Below are 22,514 nucleotides of genomic sequence, written 5' to 3'. Positions count from 1 at the left end.
TTCGCCAAGAACATTGTTGAGTTTCAGCAGGTTACCGGAGCAACAGTCTGCATAGTCTCGTATGAACAACCAACAGCACAGAGGCAACTGTGGAGAGGCCTCACACACAACGAGTTTGTCAGAACCCTGAGGAAGCAATTAGCTGAGCACCAGGCGCAAAAACAGCAGCTAGATATCTCTCCTTCATCGCAGTCTCCACTCTCCGGTGAAGTTGTTGTGCTCAGTGATATAGGGCTCAGTGTAGATACATTTGCATCTTGTTTGTCCCTCACTGACACACCTACACTCTCACAGAATATTTCTCTCGCTGACTCTCCTACATCTTCACAAAACACCTTTCTCACTAAGACACCTACAAAGTTACAAAATGTCTCTCCCACTAATACATCTTCAAAAATGTAACTGGTAATAGTGTAGATTTAAACTAGAACTTCTTGACAACGACACAGTCTCGGCAAACTTAGACCAGCCTTTAATTCCAAATGTAATTAGCAGAAATTTTCCCAAAGAAGACATGCAAAATCAACTTCATAAGGCTAACTTAGTATGCTCCAAAGCTAGTAATAATATGCATGCTAGAAACTATAATTTAATAATGCACTACAACATCCGAGGTATAAGCCAAGACAAAATTTCAGAACTAAATATATTTTTATCAGAATCAAAAATAAAGATAATCTCACTGAACGAACATTGGCTTGACAATGAGTGTATAAATATATTAAATTCATTAAATAATTATATTTTAGGTGATTATTATGTAAGACAAAATAATCAAAGAGGAGGTTCTTGTCTTTTAATAGAAAAACACTATCCCTATATACCAATTAAACTTTTTATTGATTTATATGAAGATTTTATTTTTGAATGTTCGTGCATTGAGCTTCTTGATCATAGCGTAGTCATTGTTTCTATCTACACTATACCAGACTATAATGCCAGAAAAATATTTTTTGCCAAACTTGAGAAAATGTTCTTAATAATTGAAAAAGTATTAAAGAATAAATCGATCTTAATAGTAGGTGACTTTAATGTAAATATAATAGTAGAAAATGATATAAACAGCAAATTCTTAGAAATAATTGAATGTAATGGTTTTCAGTGTATGTTTGGTGATCCAACTAGAGTGTCAGTAAATACTTCAACTTGTATAGATAACATATTAACTAGAAAAGGATATGATGTTATAGCCAAAATGAATATTGACCTAGGTCTTTCTGACCATAATGCGATTTTTTTAAATATCCCACAAAATACAATAGAAAAAGCAAGGCTTTAAAGAAATACTGGTAAGGAAAAGGATATTCTCTAGTAAACAAATTAATATTTTTATGGAATCACTAAAAAATTGTGACGCTTTAACAGTAAGCCCAAATATAAATGCCGAGGAAAGCTACAATAACTTTCTAACTTGTTTTTTAAGACATTTTGAGTCTGCTTTTGTTCCAAAAACTGTTAAAGTTAAACAGAAAAGAAAAAAGTAGTTTTACATTGGATTACACAAGGAATAAAAATATCAGCAAAAAGAAAACGTGAACTTCACTGGAAATCAAAATTCAGTAGAAGTATACAATTTCTAAGTTATGTTAAATCCTACAAAAAGATTTAAAAAAAAGTAGTTATTGAGGCAAAGAAAAGGGCAAACTCCTCGTTTATACAGAACTCAGAAAATAAATGCAAGGCTGCCTGGCATGTTGTGAATAAAGTACTCGGTAAAGATAATAAAAACAGAGAAGATAAAATTACTTTAATAGATTCAAATAACACGGAAATAAGTAATCCAGCTCAAATTGTTGAACTTTTTAATGATTATTTTTCTAACATTGTACCAAAAATTAGTGTTCCAAAGGCTACTGTAAAAGGAATTCATAATTCATTAAGAAATTTTTGTACTGAAGAGAGGGTTGCATTGCACAATCTTGAACCTTGTACAGTTGATGAGATTAGGAGATGTGTTTTAGGTCTTAAAAATAAAATTTCTGTAGGGTGGGATGGGATACCAATAAGACTAATTAAAATCTCTGTTGATATCATTTCAGAACCATTGACACAAATAATCAACAAATGTTTTAAATGAAGGGATTTTTCCTGATAGATTAAAGTATTCTCAAGTTACTCCAGTTTTTAAAAAGGGCTCGAAGTTAGATTTAAATAATTATCGACCTATTTCAGTTCTAAGCAATTTCTCAAAGATATTTGAAAAGATTATTCACTCTAGATTAGTTGATTACTTTGAAAAAAAAAAAACAAACTCTTTTACGATAAACAATTCGGGTTCAGAAAAAACATGAATACTCAATCAGCTTTGACAGAATTTACAAACAGCATATTACATGGTCTGGACGGGTCACGGAATACAGCCGGTATTTTCTGTGATCTGTCTAAGGCGTTTGATTGTGTAGATCATTCGGTCTTACTGTTAAAGCTACATGACTATGGCATTGGTGGAAATTGTTTGTCCCTTCTAAAGTCTTACCTAACAAAAAGGAAACAAAGAACAGTTATTCAAGAGAACTACAATAAAGTGTATTCAAATTGGAAAAGTAATAGTGTGGGAGTGCCACAAGGTTCTATCTTGGGTCCTCTTTTCTTTTTAATTTTTATAAACGATCTTCCTAGATCTATTACCAAAGATTTAATATTATTTGCTGATGACACAACAGCTATTATCAAAAGCTCTACTAGTGAAGAACTAATAATCACTCTTTCAGAAGTGATGGATGATTTGGATTCTTGGTTTCATTCCAATGGTTTAAAACTTAATATAGATAAAACCCAAGTAATAAAATTTGGTATTAGAAATAATAAAAATGGCAATTTTAACTTCCCAAATTTAGTTGACTCACATAAATTCTTGGGAATTAAAATTGATAGTAATTTTAAATGGAAAGCTCATCTAAATGACCTTCTGTCAAAACTAAGATCCATTTCTTTTATATTTTTACACTTAAGAGAAAATGTTTCATTTGACGTTCTAAAATCTGTCTACCATGGTTATGTGGAATCAATTCTTAGTTATGGGATTGTGTTATGGGGTCTAGCTCCTGGCATTAAAGCAGTTTACAGATTACAAAAAAGAATTATCCGAATAATGACAAATTCTCATTTTCAAGCACCTTGCAAATCATTGTTTAGAAATAAAAAAATATTAACTTTAACCAGTTTGTACATATATGAGTTGTTGGTTTATATCCATTTAAGCAAAGACCAACTAATAGAAGATCTAAGATTTCAACATGTAATTATAACACTCGAAATAACGCTAATTTTAGAATACCCCTCCATCGCTCAACATTCTATGAAAAAAGCCCTTTGTATTCGGGGTTGATATTATACAATAACCTACCCTTAACATTTAAGTCAATGACCATAGGAAAATTTAAAAATGAATTAAAGACTGTTCTTATTGACAAAGCTATATATGAAATAGATGAACTACAGCTAAACCTCCTTAGTTAATTCTAAATAAAAATCAAGTGTTTGTTATTTTTCTGACTAAATTTTATTGTAATATAATAAAATTACTATAAGGCTTTAGTATGTATTGTATATTATGACAATGTACCAGTTCACTATTGTAAAAAAACATGTAAAGAACGTTTTGTACAAATAAATATCTATGTCTATGTCTATGTCTATTTTGAGAAATAAGGTTTCTAATACTGAGTTTAGATTTGAATAATATTCAACAAAAACGAATTCAAAAAATTGATCAAGAGTCTCTTTATAATGAATCTCCAGAGAATTACATCTGTTCCAAAGATGATTCTACCACACTTATCCTTATTGCAAAATTTAGATAGTCCACCATCACTCTCAGACCTATCTTACTCTTAATGCTTATGTCTCTCTTAATAAAAATGTACAGAGTAATGTCAAATTCCTTAACAATATTAAACTTTATTCTTTGGAATAACTCATAACACTTCACACTTAAATTCCACTGTCAGACTTACATTAGGTTCTATCCACCATTGCACGCTTGAGCAGTTAATACAAACACATAAACTCTCAATTGGGACAGAAAATAATGTGAACACTAATCAAGCTTAGGTTACTTAAATAGCTTAACATCAACTGCCTGGATAAATGTTACTGAAACATAACTTACAACTGACTGAAGGTAAATTGCTACTGACAGAAAGCAGCAGTATGTTCAACTCAAAACAGTCTTTTGCAACTTCCTCCAAGTAAGCCTATCATGTTGAACACAGAGTTACAATGATTCATAATAAACATTCATAGTGAATGCTTCTTATTTTTTATAAGTAGCTAAGTTATAAACCCATCCGGTAGTAGTGGATAAATTCCATTAGACAGATTAGTCTGTCTCAGTCATAAGAACAAAATTCCGTGTGACATTATTTTGTTTACCTTACTTCTTTAAATTGATGATTAAAGCCAGTAGTAAACTCGCACCTGCTTAACAAATTTATTTAATTCATTAATGTCTCGGCTTAAAGGTAATTAATTTAATTGTTTAAGGTAAGTTTTTGATAAGAACTTTCATGTTTATTAGTATTTGTGGAGTTAAATCTGTGCCTAGTTTTACACGTTCATGTTGACAACTAATTTCCAGACTTTTTAAATGCCGTCGAATTTATTAATAATGATAATAGAAAAAACCCATAATAATAAAAAAGTTAAATGTCCAAATGTATTGAGAAAAGTATGTAGGCTTCACAATTTTGCACAAACAAAATGATTTCAAAATGTTTATCAATGTTTCTCCATGTACACCAAGGGGTACCTAAAATATTCTTAAAAGAATTAAGCAAACGTGTGCCCTACGGGGTACATGATAGTCTGATGGAATTCTTCAAGCGTATGCTCATATTTAACAAACCACCAAGACAGGCAATCGATAAAAATACAATAAGGAAATAAATGCATAGTAACGTGTACCCCAACGTGCGCACAACGCGCTTTACAAAATCTCAGTACCCAATTGGGCACACAACGGCAGTTATGAAAGATTGTGTGAACTCGCTATATACCAAACCCCCGTTTCATGATTCAACTTCCCCATAGCTTTTTCAACCTTTAACTATAAAAAGATCATATGAGGGATCACATTCATTGTATAAATCATTTCATTTTCAAACATTTAGGCCACTTTAAAGGAGTACAAAACATGTTTTTAATTAAAATTTGGATTAAATATTTGTTCGGAAAAAAGTTAAAGCATTAGGCTCATAAAATATGAAGAACAAGAGAAAATATTCTGTCACTCACGGGTCACCAGAAGCGGTAATGTAACGTTCCAATGCTGTGTAGTCGTGCAGTAACATACAAGGCACTTGGTGACGATGAGTGTCAGCTCGTTTGTACATCTCAGCCGCACGTTCCAGGTCCCCTTGGCTCTCCAGGTGCTTGCCATACCTGTCCAGCATTTATTCTCTACATGTCACGTACTTTACAGTCACAGTTATATTATGTTTTCCGGATAATAATTATTACTATATAATATGAATATATATATGTGGTGAAGTAAAATTGTAGCGAAAAATTGACGAATAAATTAAGTCTAATAATAAATAATAATACACTACACAAGCAATACAGTTTAGCTTTACATACATTTATAATTTGAAAATAATTAATGCAATAATTGTAGTTATCACTATCAAAGATAAAATATCAATATTTACAGGAATTTAAAACTTGACACAGGCATAGAAAAAGTACACATATCTATAGTGGAAAAAAGTGATATTTTATGTAATTAACTTTTAGTCTCCGATACCAAATTTTAATTTATCTAAGAAAAAAGTAAAAATGCAGAATAAAATGAAGAACTGGAATTATATTAGTTTGATCGGTTAAAAAAGTCTAATCAAGCAAGTGACTAAAATATAAAAAGTAGTTGATGTAAAGTGTAGTTAGCAAAAGAGTTTACTATGAAAACCTAAAAGAAAATCACATTAAATTGATCTTGAAATTTGCATAAAAAGGAATGAGTTAAGTACCAATGGCAGGTGTGACGGACATGGATCCTGTCCTTCTCCTCTGCCAGCTTGACAGCGTCTCTCCACTTGCCCTGAGCCTGCAGCAGTCTGTTGAGTAGATCCCACCTCCCACACACAGCGTACAGCTTCTCTGCCTCCTCCTGTACAGCACATCTGTGATTCTCTTTTCGATAGTGGATTTGTATTAACTTATAAACAGAAATACCATCAATCCCTTAAGTACTGTAGGCAGATACCTATGCCTGCGGCCGAGAATCGTGTAAGTGATGACTCCTCGTGTTTTCCTGGTTAAAACAAAGATTGTATCATCGTGCTTGATGGATGAGGTCATTCTGAAATCTTTGTCTGTCTATTGGCTTTGCGCCAACTAGCCCTTTGTTATTGGGTAAGGATGGGGTAAGAGACAGTTCCATCACTCCCGCCATGTGCTGTGCGCTATCACCCTCTGTAACGCCATGCGTTGTAAACAAGCATGTCATTGACCATTGAATTTATTATCTGCTGTTTTCATAGTATAGGTATTTCTGTCTATTATTAAAATACTATAAAATATATATAATATTACTAACCAGTTAGTGTTAGTAAACTTTCCCTCTACACTCATCCCCAAAAAGTCTTACAAATACAGGATTTCATAACTTTAGGACAATTTGTATAGTTATATAATGCCTATCTAAGTTGAAAATATATAATGTTTTTTTTATTACACAGCACATGAGGTATTTGGGACAAAAACCCAGGCACGGCAGAGTACAGGTCTGAAATAAACCAGCACTTAAAGAGTTAATTAACATATTCACCTGCACAAGCTGATCATGTTGGAGATACGTACATTAGACACTGCACTGTTTGACAATAGCTGCATATCCCATTTGTTCAGAGTTGCAAGCATGTTTTCAGTTCTTTAGGTGTAAAACTGAACTCCAAAGAATACTTTGTAGTATACTACTCTATAAATAGAAATCTATAGTATGATTGTTACCAGCATTCCAAGGTGCACTGCCAGAGCCGCCACTCTGGCCTCAGGCTCGGGAAGTTGTTCAGCCTGGCGTAGTGCTGCCACACCTCTCGTGTCCTTCATATTGCCTAGACAGATGCGGGCCACATCCAGTCGCTGCGCCTTCACGCACATACGTGCCAGGCTACTCCACACTGCCACACTACACCCAATACAAGAAATAATGTAACACTGGAAGTAAATTATGATTTTAAACAAATATAATTACATAAAATTTTCCTGTACTATCGATGAACTAATTTTAACATTAACTTTATTATACTTCAACTTCCTTGAACTTCTATTTCAATAATAAATAGTCAGCATCAATAAAATGAAGTACGCTTCTCTCTGGACCAACACTAATCATGGTGGAGAGTAAGTCTGTTCAGCATTGGTATAAGGGAGAAATTATTGCACTATTGATACATCATTGTAAAATTTCTAAATGCATCACTTACTCTAAAAATATTTTACTGAAATCATTTCTTCAAATAAAATAATTTTACTTAATTGTGATAAATTATTCTACTTGTAATAAAAGCTTAACCATAAAAAACAAAATATAAGCCCACGTTCATGGAGCATTTTGTTAACACAAATATAGTGTAGATTAATAAAGGGTCTACAAAAAAGAATGCCGGGATTTTAAACGGCCGTTACTTAAAAACTATTCAAGATAACTAAACGATTTAACCGTCAAATTTAAGTTAAAATAACTAGTTTTGTTTTCCATGTAGCATGGGAGAAAACGTTGAATTTGGCATGATGACGGCATTAATGTTGCGAATAATAAATGCGAGAATATATGTTGAATTTGTTACCTGTGAATATTGTGAATGGCTTTGAATGCATGATCGATGTCTCCAATGATGAGACTAAAACTGAACTTTATAACTGCACTTCTGGTAGCAGCATCACAGTTTTCCAAGCCCTCAAAATCTCGCATCAAGATCTTTTCAACTGATATGTTCTGAAAAAATTCCTTATAGTTATTTACATGAAGAATACGGCAGACATTTAATATTATCACTGTATTACTAAATAAACTGGTATAACTGAGTACTGAAGGAGCTGACAAACTTAACTAATAAGTTATTGCATAGAAAGATGATCTGCCATTTGATCTTTTGACCCCACAATCAATAGGGTTCTTCTTTGGAGACCAAGGTAAGCTATGTACCAAATTTTAAGACCTCTTTCTACCAAGAGTTATCGTACAGACAAACAAACAGACACACAGACAGATTATCCTTTGACTCTGTGTCACAAAATTAATAGATTATATAGTACAAGGTCAATCATGCTGATAAAAAGTGCTACGGTCACATACAGGATTTGAGCATGTGCTATCTCTAACTCAGATTCGCAGTCAAATGTCTTAGGTTTAAAATGACTTGACTAACCATAAGTTTACTGCTATTTGTTAACATTACAACTTGGTAGTGAAAAATTATTTTCTTAAAATCCATATTTTAGTCACCTAACTGTGATTTTGGTACAAATCTTACAACTAACAGCAGTAAACTGTATCACCTGCTGATTGGAAGGTTTGCTCAGAACAATGTAGTTCGGAGTGTCCACAGCCACCAGCGAGACAAACTCCTGGCTCATTGATCTTGTATCTTGTATCAAGAGTCCATGTTCACTGGACGTGATCAGGCTTACTAATATCTAAACAGGAAACAGAAAACGTAATTTTTAAATATTACAGTAACATTTAAAAATACGCCTAATTACAAATCTCTTAGCCTTATTACATTCAAGGTCAAAAAAATCTTTATTAATGTTTGTACATTATACAGTACATTCAATATAGTCAATATATTTACACTGCAGGTCTACCCTTATATTAAAAAAAACAGAACTTATATTAAAATATAAATCATCACAATGTTATATTTTACTGTTAAATGTTTAAAAATTATATCAATTTTTTATGTAATTCCTCACATATTAACAAATAAAATAGACCAAAATCTACTTGTTCTTAATTAATTTTTTTGTTTTTCTACTTTAAAGACAACACAGAAAAATAATTTTAAAACATTTTTACAGTAAGGTTTGTTTTTCATTTAAGAAAATGTATAAAATGCTCTGCAAAATTACTTGACATTTATGGAAAATGTTTGAAAAATTCTTCATGTATCAAGATAGAGTACAAAAACAAAATTATATACATATAATTACAATATATTTTATTATAAGGGGTGCTTTTAAGGGTTGCAACTTTTCAATGTGTGATAATATTTCTGATAAACAATAAAAAAAATATAATACACTGTGAATGCACCAACAGTTCATTCTAAGCTACTACAAACTTTTTTCTTTACTTTTTGTTAAATAAAGGAGTACTTTTTAAGGGTTTTAAGGGTAGGAAAGTAATTAAATTTTATAAATTACATTAAAAAACTTGAAAGGCGCTTTATCCAACATATCTGAACATAAATAAAATCTTTAAAAGTGGTAAACCTGGACTTATCGAATTATTTTTATGCAAAGGTAGTTTTTACCCCCAAATTGAAAAAAGCACATATAGAGACATTATAAAATTTGAAAGTTGAGGGTCAGATAAAGCGGTATGCACATTTTTAAGTAAATCCATCCAATCCAAAAAAATTGGGAGCTTTTACTATATTTACACTGCCAGTGACTAGGTCAAATATAATTTACTATTCTCCAGTTGTAAAGTACTTACACTGGAAGGATGCTGGTTAATGACTTTACGCAGTACGGAGGCAGAGTGAGCCTGCGTGGTCGGGCGTCGTGTCTCACACACCAACAGTCTGGGCTCCTCACAGTCCCAGTACAGGTTCACCACAAACCTCGACACTTCGCTGGCAGACACACAGAGTTAGCGAAACCATACAACTTCATAACTGCCGCTTACTCTATAGTAGGATTTAAATATTAATCAACTCCAATCTCCAATTCCAAAATTTCTTACAATCAAAACTAAGATAAGGGATAATATTAATGTACTTAAGGATACTTTTATTACAGGTCATGCAAAAAAAAACCATACCAAAATATTATATAGTACTATTTTTTTATCCAAATCCAAGTTCCAAACGTAGATCTTGGGTAGTGGCAGCACATTGTCCACGGCCACACTAAGAGCCACCCTGATCCCGGTACCACTAGTGTGAACACAACTCACCTCTCCTGTGCGCTGAAGCTATGACACAGCATGCTGTCTGTCTCCATGTCCCAAACGTAGATCTTCGGTAGAGGCAACAGATTGGCCCCAGCTACACTAAGAGCTACCCTGGTTCCAGTAGCATTAGTGCGAGCACACATCACCTCAGCAAAGTCTGAAATAGAGTCCACTAGGTCTTTGGCTTTCCCGTGAATCTTCGCTTCTCTATAACATTATCAATATTGTATTACAAACTTCTATTAAAATTTTATTTATTAACAGATGAAACTTCAATCATTAATCATCAACCCAAACAAATTCAGAAATGAAATTTCATAGCATAAATTAGATTAGAACAACACTTTCTGCACCGTAAATGATTTAAATTTTAAACACATTTAGTTATAGAACTAATATAAATACAGTTTATGTGAGAATTCTTATTTTTATAGCTGTGTAAAATAAAAACACAGATTTATTATTGACCAGTGCCGTAACTATGACTTGTCTTGGGGGGGGGGGAATGGGGGATAAATTTGATTGCAGAGCACACCACACTGAGTATGAAGAATAAATCTGAATAAATCTAAATTTATATTCATTTTATTGGTTTAATTAAGGAGAGAGGTTTTATAACCTTCACTCCCCTTGTAGTTCTGCCACTGTCATTGACAAGTGGTTATTTTCCAATTCCACATTTAGTGTTCAACATATAACGTTTTGTTAATATCAAGAAAAACGCGTTGACTCATAAAAATAATTTCTATATTAATTGTAATTTTGCCCATGTTCAAAACTTTACTATGTAAGTTAGTTTATAAAAATTGCACTTAATGTTACACCAACATAATTATTTTTTTATATTACTCATAACAATAGGAAACCTTTTGAGATTTTTATAAATTATAACAAATTGGTTTCTAAAAATTCAGTTTTGTTATGGAAGAAATTATAAAACATATTTACTTTACATCATGTAAAAATCCTCTCAGGTTAAATATTTATTAAATTTAATTAAGTATTTTTAATTTACATTTTCTGAAAAGAAAAATTAATTTAGAGTACAAATTGTATTTAGAAACAGGATTGCCCTGTGTAAGAACAGACCAGTCTGTATCACAACAATTCCTCCTAGATATGATGTCCAGCCAGACCATATGATACATTACAACATAGCTCTGGCAAACAACTATATTAGGGAACTAGTTCTTAGAATGAACAACGTTAGTCTTATCGATCTCGACTCTTTTCAAAGATTTCACTTCTCCCGAAAAGGCATTAATTTAAATCACAGTGGAAAGAAGAAACTTGCATCAATGATTGTTGACTATATTCTGAAATTAAATACACAACCAAACAATAGTATAACAAATACAGAATCCCAAATGAATTGTAATACCATCAATGTTACTGAAACACCTATGAGAGATGTTATTAAACGCTTTCGATATGACAAAACTGTCGGATTCGCACACAGCATTTCCGGGGACTTGGATGACCCTCGTCACATGTCAGCTGGTGTGGGTGTCGTCTTCAAACAGGAATTTGGCCAGCCTAAACTATCACATTGCCTAACACGCCATCTGGCTCTACAAGATAATGCAAACAGTGCAACAGTGTATAGTCTTATAACTAAGGATAAATATTATGGCAAACAAAGTAAACAGGACTATGACACTGCTTTTTCTGACCTGTCTCAAAATTTTAAAAGGAGGGATCTGAAGCACTTGATATGCTCCCCAATGGGTTGCGTACGTGATAGGGTCAGTTTGACACTCTTTCTAGACAATGTAATAAAATTTCAACAATGCACAGGAGCCACTGTTACCATTGTCTCATATTTTCAAAAATCATTTCGATCACTAAGGAATGGTTTATCTCATGAAGATTTTAACAGGGAACTGAAGAACCTTATTGAGGAGAAAACAAAGACTGCTCCCACCTTACCAGCTCTTAACCACCCATCAGAAATCATCAATCTTGAGTCACATCAACCAGCAGCAGTGAGGTCTCCAGTGAGTTTGGTGACGCTATCCAGGAATCAGCAAGAATCACAGGATCGGGCTAGTGATGTGTTTGTGGCACCGGGCGACCTCACATTTTCTGAGGCGCTAAAGCAGAGTAATGGTGTTTGTGGTGAATCATTAAATCAGGCAGTACCTGCCTCAGTTTGCTCTTTGAAAGCTACACCTCAAAAAAACTGTCTTCCTCCTGTGCACAGGAGCGTCACCTAGGTAGTAGTTACAATTTAAATTATGTTTCAGACAGTAATTACAATAATCCATGTACTGTCATTAAAGATAAGCCATGTGACTTTGGAAGCTTTGTAAGCAATAGCACATTTGGGTTGTTCCATCAAAATATTAGAGGATTACAATCATCCTTAGAATCTTTAGAAATTACGTTGAGTGAAATAAACCCTAATATAGTGATTTTAACTGAGCATAAAATGACCAAGATGATGCTTCAAAGGTTAAATATTAATGGTTATGTCTTAAACTCTAGCTATGCAAGAGAAATCTGCAGAGGAGGAGGTGTAGTAATTTTATCCAAAACAAGTGTGATTTGGAAAGAAATCAAAATTCCAGACATTGGATATTTATTGAAGGATGAAATATTTGAATGTTGCATGGTTGAAATAAAAAATATTTTTCTCGAAAAACAGTCTAAATTATTAGTGGTGGGCTTGTACAGAAATCCCATAACAAAAAATGAACCAGAATTCTTAAAAAGTATGGAAGTTTTATTGGAACATGTAGACAAAAGATATAATAAGCACATTTTAATAGCGGGGGATATAAACATTGATATGATGGGACAATCCAACAGTGCATTGAAACTGAACAACTTGTTAGTTTCTAATGGAATGTGCTCTTTAGTAAAATTTCCAACTAGAATTACGGAGTCATCAGCCACAACTATAGACAACATTTTCACCAACATTAATATGAATTTTATCAAACTAATCGGAATTAATACTCAACTCTCAGACCATGATGGGCAGTTCTTAGCATTATTACATACCCCTATTAAACATAAAAGTAAAATTACTGTTCATCCCAATGAATCCATTCAAATGTATACTAGAAAGTTCTCAGATTTAAACACACATTCATTTTTGTATTCATTGCAACAAGAATCATGGACAGACTTATATTTAGCTCCTGTTACTTCAAAATATGATGTTTTTCATAGTATTTTATTGTTCTACTTTAACCTCCATTTTCCTAAAACCTTAAGTCGAAAACAGTTGAATAAAAATATGTGGTTAACAGATGAGCTCAGATTAGAAAAGCTAGAAATTATTGAATTAAGTAGCCTAGCTAGAGAACTTCAAAGCCCACTTGTTTATAGTGAGGTAAAATCAAGAAACAAATTATTTAAGACAAATCTTCTGCATTAAAAGAAACAATATCTTAATAGTCAGTTGGAAAAGTCTGTGAATGTTAATGCCACTGTCTGGAGGATGATTAATAGGGAAGTTGGTGTAAACAACAATAGTAATAAAAATATAGAGCTTAAGGTTAGAAATCAACTTTGTACAGACCCTGGTAACTTAAGCGAATTTATAAACAGATATTTCTCAGATCTAGTAGATAAATCTAGACTGCCTAATTTGTCAAGCTCCACAGGACCTTCAGTTCAACAACAACCTATTTGTAATTTTTCTAGATTTAGACTAGAGCCAGTCACAGAAGAAGATATAGAGAAAATTATGATCAGTCTAAAAAACAAGCTTAGTGCTGGATATGACGACATTCCTGTTGTTCTCATTAAGAAAGCCAGGAAATCGCTAATAAAACCTATCACTCACTTAATAAATTCTTCTTTTATTTCAGGAATATTTCCAGAAAAATTGAAAATTGCAAAGATTAAACCTCTATTTAAAAAAGGGAACAGAACCCACGTAGAAAATTATCGTCCCATTGCTTTGCTTCCATCAATCTCCAAAATCTTTGAACGTGCTTTTTACAATCAATTTAAAATTTATTTGGAAAAAAACAATATAATTAACAGCAATCAACATGGTTTCCAAAAGGAAAAATCTGTTTTAACCGCAGCCACAGAATTTCTTGAATCAGTTATTGACTCCATAGATAATCATGAAAAGGTAATTGGAGTTTTCATGGATCTGAGCAAAGCTTTTGATTCAATTTCTCATGTTTTGTTGTTGTCTAAATTAAAACAAATTGGCGTAGAAGGTAAAGCTTTTGAATGGTTAAACTCATATCTGAATAATAGAAAACAATTTGTCGAATTGGAATATTTCTCCCACAACAAAGGGACAAAGTATAAACAACTTTACAAATCCTCGATTTCAGATGTGAAGCATGGGGTTCCTCAAGGTTCCATACTGGGACCTTTACTTTTCATTTGTTATATCAATGATGTACCTAAAATCAGGCAACCTGGAAAACTTTGTTTTTATGCCGACGACGCAAACCTAAAAATTTCTGCACCTTCAATAAAGGGAGTGGAGGAGTCATCCAGCACTAACTTATCACTTTTGGCCCAATTTTTTGAAGCAAATAAATTACTTTTGAATGTTGATAAGACAAACTTTATAGTATTTAACCACAAACAAATGAAAAAAATAATCAAGCCAACAGTAACAATAAATAAAGATAGCCATATTTTCCAAGTAGCAAATTCAAAATTTTTAGGATTATCGATTGACGAGAACCTGGACTGGAGCTCTCACATTGAAAGTGTTCTTGCAAGGGCAGCTTCAGGCATTTATGCTTTAAATAGATTAAGAAATTTTTGTGATGTCAAAACTCTAAGAACAGTCTATTTTTCTTATATTCATTCCGTTATTTCCTTTGGGATTTCAATATATGGTGCCACAACAGTTAGAAATTTAGACTCAATTTTAAAAATCCAAAAGAGAGCAGTAAAATCAATTTTTAAACTTAAACCAGGCACATCGTCAAAAGAACATTTTATTTCATTAGGTATAATGACCGTGTATGGTATGTATATTTATGAAACAATATTATCGGTACAGCTCAGATTTTCCAATTTGCCACAGCTTGGTACACTTCACCAATACAATACCAGGCATCAAAATGACCTTGCCATTCCCACACATCATTTAGAATTTTTCCGCAAAAAACCTCAATATATGGGCACAATATTTTATAATAAATTACCTCAATATTTAAAGTCAGAAAATGTTTTATCAACTTTCAAATCAAAATTAAAATATTTTCTCATTGACAAGGCTCTTTATAGTTTTAACGAATTTTAAATACAGAACATGTCAAATTATATAGTTAATAATAATACTTTAGATGTACAATGCTATTGATGACACCATTCAGTGTACAATGTTGTGCCAATGAATAAAGAAATTTTGATTTTGATTGATTAAGTATTTCTCTCTTATTGCTTTGAATCAATGGAGAATAAAGTAAGTATATTTTGAACTATTATGAGAACAAAAACAATAACGAAACTGATCTAACTCTACCCATTCCTAATGGACTAATTTGTACAATAAACTCAACACATAGAGTTACAAAATTAGAAAGTAAATTTATATCAATTAAGTGAACTAAAAGAATTGCTGAAAAAATGAGGACAGGTTAAGGAGGATTTGAACCTGTTCAACTGAAGACATTCAATGCCTTTGATAATTCAGCTACAGAGTATACCTGCGTGACAGGTCCCACATGTGGAGTATGCCGTTGATGGTTGCCACAGTAAGGAAGTGGCCAGTCAGCGAGAGAGAGATGGCTTGACCGTCACAGTCCAGGGTCTGCTTGACGGTACCCTGCAGTGTGTGTATTTGCAGCTTGGATGTGCTGGCCACCACCAGACTCTGCTCATACAGCACTGCACTATCTACCTGGCAGCCAAACGATCCTGGACAGACATTCACAAATATATTGATGACACATATTTGCCAAAACATTCTTGACACTAAAAATTGTGCCTTGACCTCAAATTCTGCTATTTATTGGCTGAGCGTCAGCGAAGTATATCGTTTGAGGGGTTGGAAAAATGTACTAACTATAATTCAAACAGCCATGAAATAAATTTACTTTACTTGAACTATCGGTCATTAAATGGATGTCCAAAAGTGCCCATAAAATATCAGTTAATAAAATTGCAGACCAAGTCTATTATGACTAAATCAATACAGATTACTTTTAATGCTGTTGCTCAAATAATCAGCTGTATATGATCACTCTTAGATAATGTTCTGTTTGTAAAGTAAATTCTTATTTTAATATTTTCAAAAAATGTATTTTAATCTTACATAAGTATTATTTTTAAACACTGCACCATACACAACACAACCCTGTTAGACTGAGAGCATGAATCCATTTAGTTGTGACATGCAGAGTTATGTCAAATATTATCTGATTATAAAATTATATTGTCATTAGCATCACAAACATTAAATAATGTTAATAATAATGATTACTATATTTTCAACTTTGTTAAGATACAATATACTAATAGAGAATCAGCAAGACAGTGGATAGTGGCTAATAAGTAGTGATCTTTTCTAAACATGTTTTTATGTTATTAATAACCTTTCCATACTTTGGTGTATTTCGGAATGTTGTGATGAGTATTATCTACAATTTGATCCAAAGAACATTATTTTTTATCTATAAATAAGCTTTTAATTTAAATATTAAAAAGTACTTACTTCAAGTTTAGCAAAAGCACATGTTTTTGACATAGCTGAATATTGATTGAAACACTAATAAAGCATCATTTCTAAAATCAACATAATTAGTTTGAATGCTTAAATTAAACAATCTATTCAACAAACACAAGTTGGACACTATAAAAATATTTTTATCTGTAATAAAGACTGTTGCTTGACAGGAAAAGGTACACTACATTTTGACATTGGTTGCATCCAGATGATTCTTGTTGTCTAACACTTGACTGAGCTGTTTGAATATCTGAACATAGTTCAAGGTCAACCCTATTATACTATACCCATTATTAATGATGCTATCATTTCAAACCATATAGGCTTTTGCTATAGCTAACTACACTGCTTACTACAAGTTATTAGTGAACTTGTAAGTTCACAATGTTATAATTATTGACTTTGATTTATTAACTTAGTTGTAAAAAAAAAGAAGTAAAATGCCTATTAACATTTCTTTTGCTGTGAATGACTTGGTTTTTGGCAAAGTTAAAGGTTTTCCTCACTGGCCTGCAAAAGTTATTGAAATTGATACAGAATCATACAAAACTGTTGTTAAATATAAAGTAAAATTTTTTGCCACTAATGAAGTTGCACACCTCAATAAGGGTGATCTTTGTCATTTCCAAGAATACAAAATGAAGTTTACTCTTGAAGCAGTGACAGATAAACACAAAAAAGACTATAAGCAAGCCTTGATAGACATTGATAAAGCTTGGGAAACCAAACTTAATAAAACAAACAAAGCTGGAATAGTATATATTACTCCTACCACGAAAAATAAAACAAACTCAACTTCCTATCAAATAACACCTGCATCACACAAAAACAGCAAATCCACACCAATAAAAACTATTTCAAAAAACCTTAATACGGGAAATGGTAAAACTGATGCAGCAGTGAATACTCCTTCTTATTTGGACCTAAAGTACCAGATCGATGCCCTGACTGATAAATGTATCTCACTTGAACAATCCCTAATTGAAAAAAACAATCTTTTAGCGCAATTTGATGAAACCCATAGTAAAGTACAATATCCGATAAACAATGAAGATTTTCACACAAAAATTTTGAAAGAAGAGCTGTGCAAATTTAAAGCAGAAAATAAAGAGCTTCAATGTATCATTGAACTTCTTCAACAAGACCTAAAAAACACAGAAATAGAAATAAATAAGCAGAGAGATCTCAATAAAAAATGCTTCAATTGTTTTCCACCCTTAAGGCTAACCAATTGTGAAGCATCACCAATCAGGACAACATCACATTTGACTTTAACTCCTAATATTATTAGTTCAGACTTTTTCTCAGAAAACCGCTATAGTCAGCTTGCAACCATTGACCCTCAGGATAAGGATGAACTTGTTATTAGACAGAAAAATTTTTCCCAAAAGCAAAACAAAAACAAAGTAAATAATCATTCACCTGAGACTTTGCCCAAACATAACAGTAAATCCAACAGACCGAATGTAATCATTCTATCGGACAGCCATGGCCGTGACTTAGGACATCTTATTGAACAAAGAACAACTTACAATGTTTGTTCGTTTGTGAGGCCAGGGGCTGGGTTTAAGAAAGTAACGGAAGATGTGCAAGAGTTAGGAGAATACCTGGGAGGTGACGACTACATTCTGGTTCTGGCAGGGACCAATAGTGTGGAAAATACAGAAGTAAACAGCCTCGTTAAAGATATGATTAGTCTCATGAATAAAACCCAGCACACTAATTTAATATTAGGCACTATTCCTATGAGGCATGATGTTTCTCATCTGGACGTAAAGATATCTACAATTAACTCAGAACTAGAAATGAATGCAATGAAAAATTCAGGATTAAACCTACTTCCTCTTCATCTGTTGCCTAGACATCTGTTCACGACTCATGGGCTCCATCTAAATAGACGAGGGAAAGCAGAAGTTGCCAGGAAGATTGCAAGTATGTTATCTAAAAGAAGCAGCTCAGCTCCCACAGATGAACAAAACACTCTTCAACAAGGCATTGATAATTATTGCCTACGAGAGTCCTCTCCTGTCATCCAGCTGAATCCTGGTGCAGCATCTGATGTAGGGCCTACCTCTGATATCGACACCATACACCCAGAGACTCCACCTTCTACGTCTTTCCCTACGGAGACCTCAATCCGGGATGTCAGTCCTCAGCAACAGCAATCAGATTTTTTGGACAATTCATACCAACTCTTGCCTCAAACTTAAAAACTCACCTCCATGTGAATAACTCCTCCTCTCTCTCTAAAATAAAAACTAAAGTTCAAAATAAATCTAAAATATCAATCCTCCACCAAAATATTCAACATTTCAGCTCCCGTAAACTTGCTTTGGAAATAATACTTGAAGAAATTAATCCAGATATTGTTATTCTCTCGGAACATAAATTGCAAGATTTTGAAGTAATAAATGCAACAGTAAACAACTACGCAATAAAGTCATTTTTCTGTCGCAAAACTTTTGGAGGAGGAGGAGTTATGGTACTTATTAACAGCAAAAGTAGTACACAATTAAAAACTGTTAATATTCCAAAAATTACAGAATTAATAAGTGAAAAAGAATTTGAGTGTTGTGCAGTAGATGGTAAACTAGGCAATTTGTCAATAATTATAGTTGGATTGTACAGAACTCCTGGCATAATGTATGATAATGTGTTCTTGAATAAGCTTGACATTGCTCTAGGTATGTTACTTACTAAATATGAAAATATAATTCTGGCAGGGGACATAAATATAGATGTTTTAAAGGAGAATTCAGCCCATAATAGATTGAAGAATACTTTAATTCAACACAACATACAATATCTTGTCAATTTTCCTACAAGGGTTACCATTGGTTCTGAAAGTGGTATAGATAATATTATTACTAATATTGATAAGTCACAACTTTCGGTTTCTGGTCTGGTCACGGAGCTATCTGATCATGATGCTCAGCTGTTAGAAATAGCTTATCCTAATAAAAAAGAAAACCAGCCAATTTCACAACTAAAACGAAAATTTACAAAAGAAAATAATGATTTATTTGTTAAAAAATTAGCTTCAGAAACATGGCTAGATCTGTACAATGCTCCAGTAGAACATAAATATGACACTTTTTACGGCATATTTATGTATTATTTTAATTTGTGTTTTCCATTAGTAAAATCCAGGGTTGATAACATTAATAAGGACAATTGGATAAACTATGAACTTAAAAAAGAAAAGGAAGAATTAATTGCATTAAGTCAGACTGTAAGGTTAACAAAAGATAGAGCTACAAAAGAATTACTTAATGAAAGAAAAAAAGATATCATTTAAATGCCATTGATGCAAAAAAGGAATTTATAAATAATAAAATCATGAATTCTGATAATGTCTGCAAATCTACTTGGAAAATAATAAATAAAGAAATAAAACCTAAAATAGAAAGAAACAATGACATTAGATTGATTGCAGATGGCCAAATGAGCTCCGATCCATACAAAGTTTGTGAAATATTTAATAGTCACTTCATAAATGTTGTAGATGACAGTATAGTTCAAAATTTCCCTATCTGTGTTAACCATAATAGTAATAATTTAAATACTCAAAATCCACCCATCAAACAGCTTCGTATAAAGCCTTTAAGCGAAATCGAACTTGATAAAGTCATATCATCTTTTAAAAATAAATTCTCTGCGGGGTATGACGATGTCCCTATGCCTATTATAAAAAATGCAAAATATCTATTGATTAAACCATTGATGCATGTTATTAACTCTTCTTTTGTGAGTGGAATATTTCCAAAAAAACTGAAAATTTCTAAAATAAAAACAGTTTTTAAGAAAGGTAGTACAACTGATCCTACTAATTATCGTCCATTGTCAATACTGCCAACCTTCTCCAAAATATTTGAGCGTGTAATGCATATTAGGTTAGTGGAATTCTTAGAAACTAATGGGTTATTTGAGGAGGAGCAGCATGGGTTTAGGTCGGGTAGATCTGTCATCACTGCTGGAATTGAGTTTGTGGAGTCAGTTCTGGATTCTGTGGACTCGGGTAATCGTGCTTTCGGTATATTTATGGACCTCAGCAAAGCATTTGACAGAGTCTGCCATAATACTCTTATTAGAACATTAGAACATTTAGGAATTGTGGGTGTGCCGTTGAACTGGTTTATTTCCTATCTTAAAGAGAGAAAACAATACGTTGAACTTCCTCATATTCAGAATGGACAACTAACCTCTGTTAAATCAAAAATGAAAATAATTAAATATGGAGTCCCTCAAGGCTCTATACTTGGCCCCTTATTATTTCTGTGCTATATTAAAGGTTTACCGAATACTGTATTAAATTTAAATAGTAAGATGTGTTTGTATGCAGATGACTGTAACCTAGTTATATCTCATAAATCTCTAAACGAAATAGAAAATATAGCAAACCAAAATATGACATCAATATATAATTATTTTTGTGAAAAAAATTTGTCACTTAATGCAGATAAAACTAAATATATTTCATTTTGTACACACAAAAATAAACTCAGTCCACAGCCAAAAATTGAGGTTCAGAACACACAAATAGAAAGAGTAGATAAAATTAAATTTCTAGGTTTGACATTGGATGAATGCTTAACTTGGGATGGTCACATACAGGTAATTCAAAGGAAAATATCTTCTGGTCTTTACGCATTAAAATCAATTTCAAAATATTGTAATCTGGAAACTTTAAAAATGGTTTATTACTCACATATTCACTCGCATATTTCTTTTGGTGTTGCTTTGTACGGAGCAACCAGTAATGCTAATTTGCAAAGTATTTTGCTGTTACAAAAAAAGGCTATGAGGGTTATGTTAAATTTACAGAGACAGGAGTCAGTGAAACAAATATTTTCGGATTTAGGTATTTTAACTATTTATGGGCTTTACATTATGGACACGATATTAGAAGTAAGGAAAGCTAATTACAGCTTACCTAGATTAGGCACCTTCCATAACTATTTAACTAGACACCGTAATCAATTGGCAGCTCCACAGATTAATTTGCAGTTCACAAGGAAAAAACCAATAGTTGCAGGCATTAGATTTTACAATAATTTACCTAAAGATATTTTAGCAATTGACAATTTTCAAAACTTTAAAAATAAGCTAAAGCAGTATTTGATTAGTAGACCACTTTATTCATTTGATGAGTTTTTTGTCTTTAGTTAGTAGCCTTAAGGACTGAAATGTAAAATACACAAAGTAATCTTGTACATAATGATAACTGTTATAATGACCGATTTTTCATGGGCCTAGAATAAAAATTTTGTAGATTGAGTAGGCATTATGCACCTTGTATTATCTTATGATACCATGGTTATTGTAATGTATGGTATATTATAAACTGACGCCATTTTATGTTTGTTACATGTTATGTACAAATGATGAATAAAGTGAATTTGTATTGTATTGTATTGTATTGTAACCTCAATGGAGCTCTGAAAGAGGTACAGATACTACACACTGATATTTTAAAATTACTAATGGCTTCCTCAAAGGTAGTGAGAAGAGTAGAAAAAGACAAATTGTTTTAAAAACTCACAATTGGAAGCCAAACATCAAAGGAAATAATAATAAGTCAAAGTGCTAAATAAAGTACAACACAATATACAGTCCTGACAATGTTATTTTTATGCATCATGTGCTGTTTCTTACTCGTTTATTCAAAAATGTTATTTTTTTCTGTACCATGTGAATAAAAGTGCTTATTCCAGGCCTTGACATTTTACAAAC

The 22,514-nt window shown here is 32.5% G+C and overlaps 1 protein-coding gene across 1 annotated transcript in view; it reads right to left on the bottom strand.

Annotated features, from left to right (window-relative positions):
- The window catches only part of LOC124373106 (intraflagellar transport protein 140 homolog), a 42,491-nt gene that overhangs the window by 3,500 nt on the left and 16,477 nt on the right, over positions 1–22,514 (bottom strand). The window contains exons 4-11 of the mRNA XM_046831499.1: positions 15,763–15,973; positions 10,127–10,330; positions 9,665–9,803; positions 8,503–8,640; positions 7,791–7,939; positions 6,952–7,129; positions 5,970–6,109; positions 5,236–5,382 (exon numbers count right to left, since the gene is read on the bottom strand). Of these exons, the coding sequence (XP_046687455.1) occupies positions 5,236–5,382; positions 5,970–6,109; positions 6,952–7,129; positions 7,791–7,939; positions 8,503–8,640; positions 9,665–9,803; positions 10,127–10,330; positions 15,763–15,973 (1,306 nt within the window). The remainder of the gene's footprint in view (positions 1–5,235; positions 5,383–5,969; positions 6,110–6,951; positions 7,130–7,790; positions 7,940–8,502; positions 8,641–9,664; positions 9,804–10,126; positions 10,331–15,762; positions 15,974–22,514) is intronic.

The sequence above is a fragment of the Homalodisca vitripennis genome, unplaced genomic scaffold (genome assembly GCF_021130785.1).
Source record: "Homalodisca vitripennis isolate AUS2020 unplaced genomic scaffold, UT_GWSS_2.1 ScUCBcl_4826;HRSCAF=11234, whole genome shotgun sequence".
NCBI lineage: Eukaryota > Metazoa > Arthropoda > Insecta > Hemiptera > Cicadellidae > Homalodisca > Homalodisca vitripennis.
Note: the sequence above shows the minus strand (reverse complement) of the source record. Positions and strands in the feature narration are given on the sequence as shown.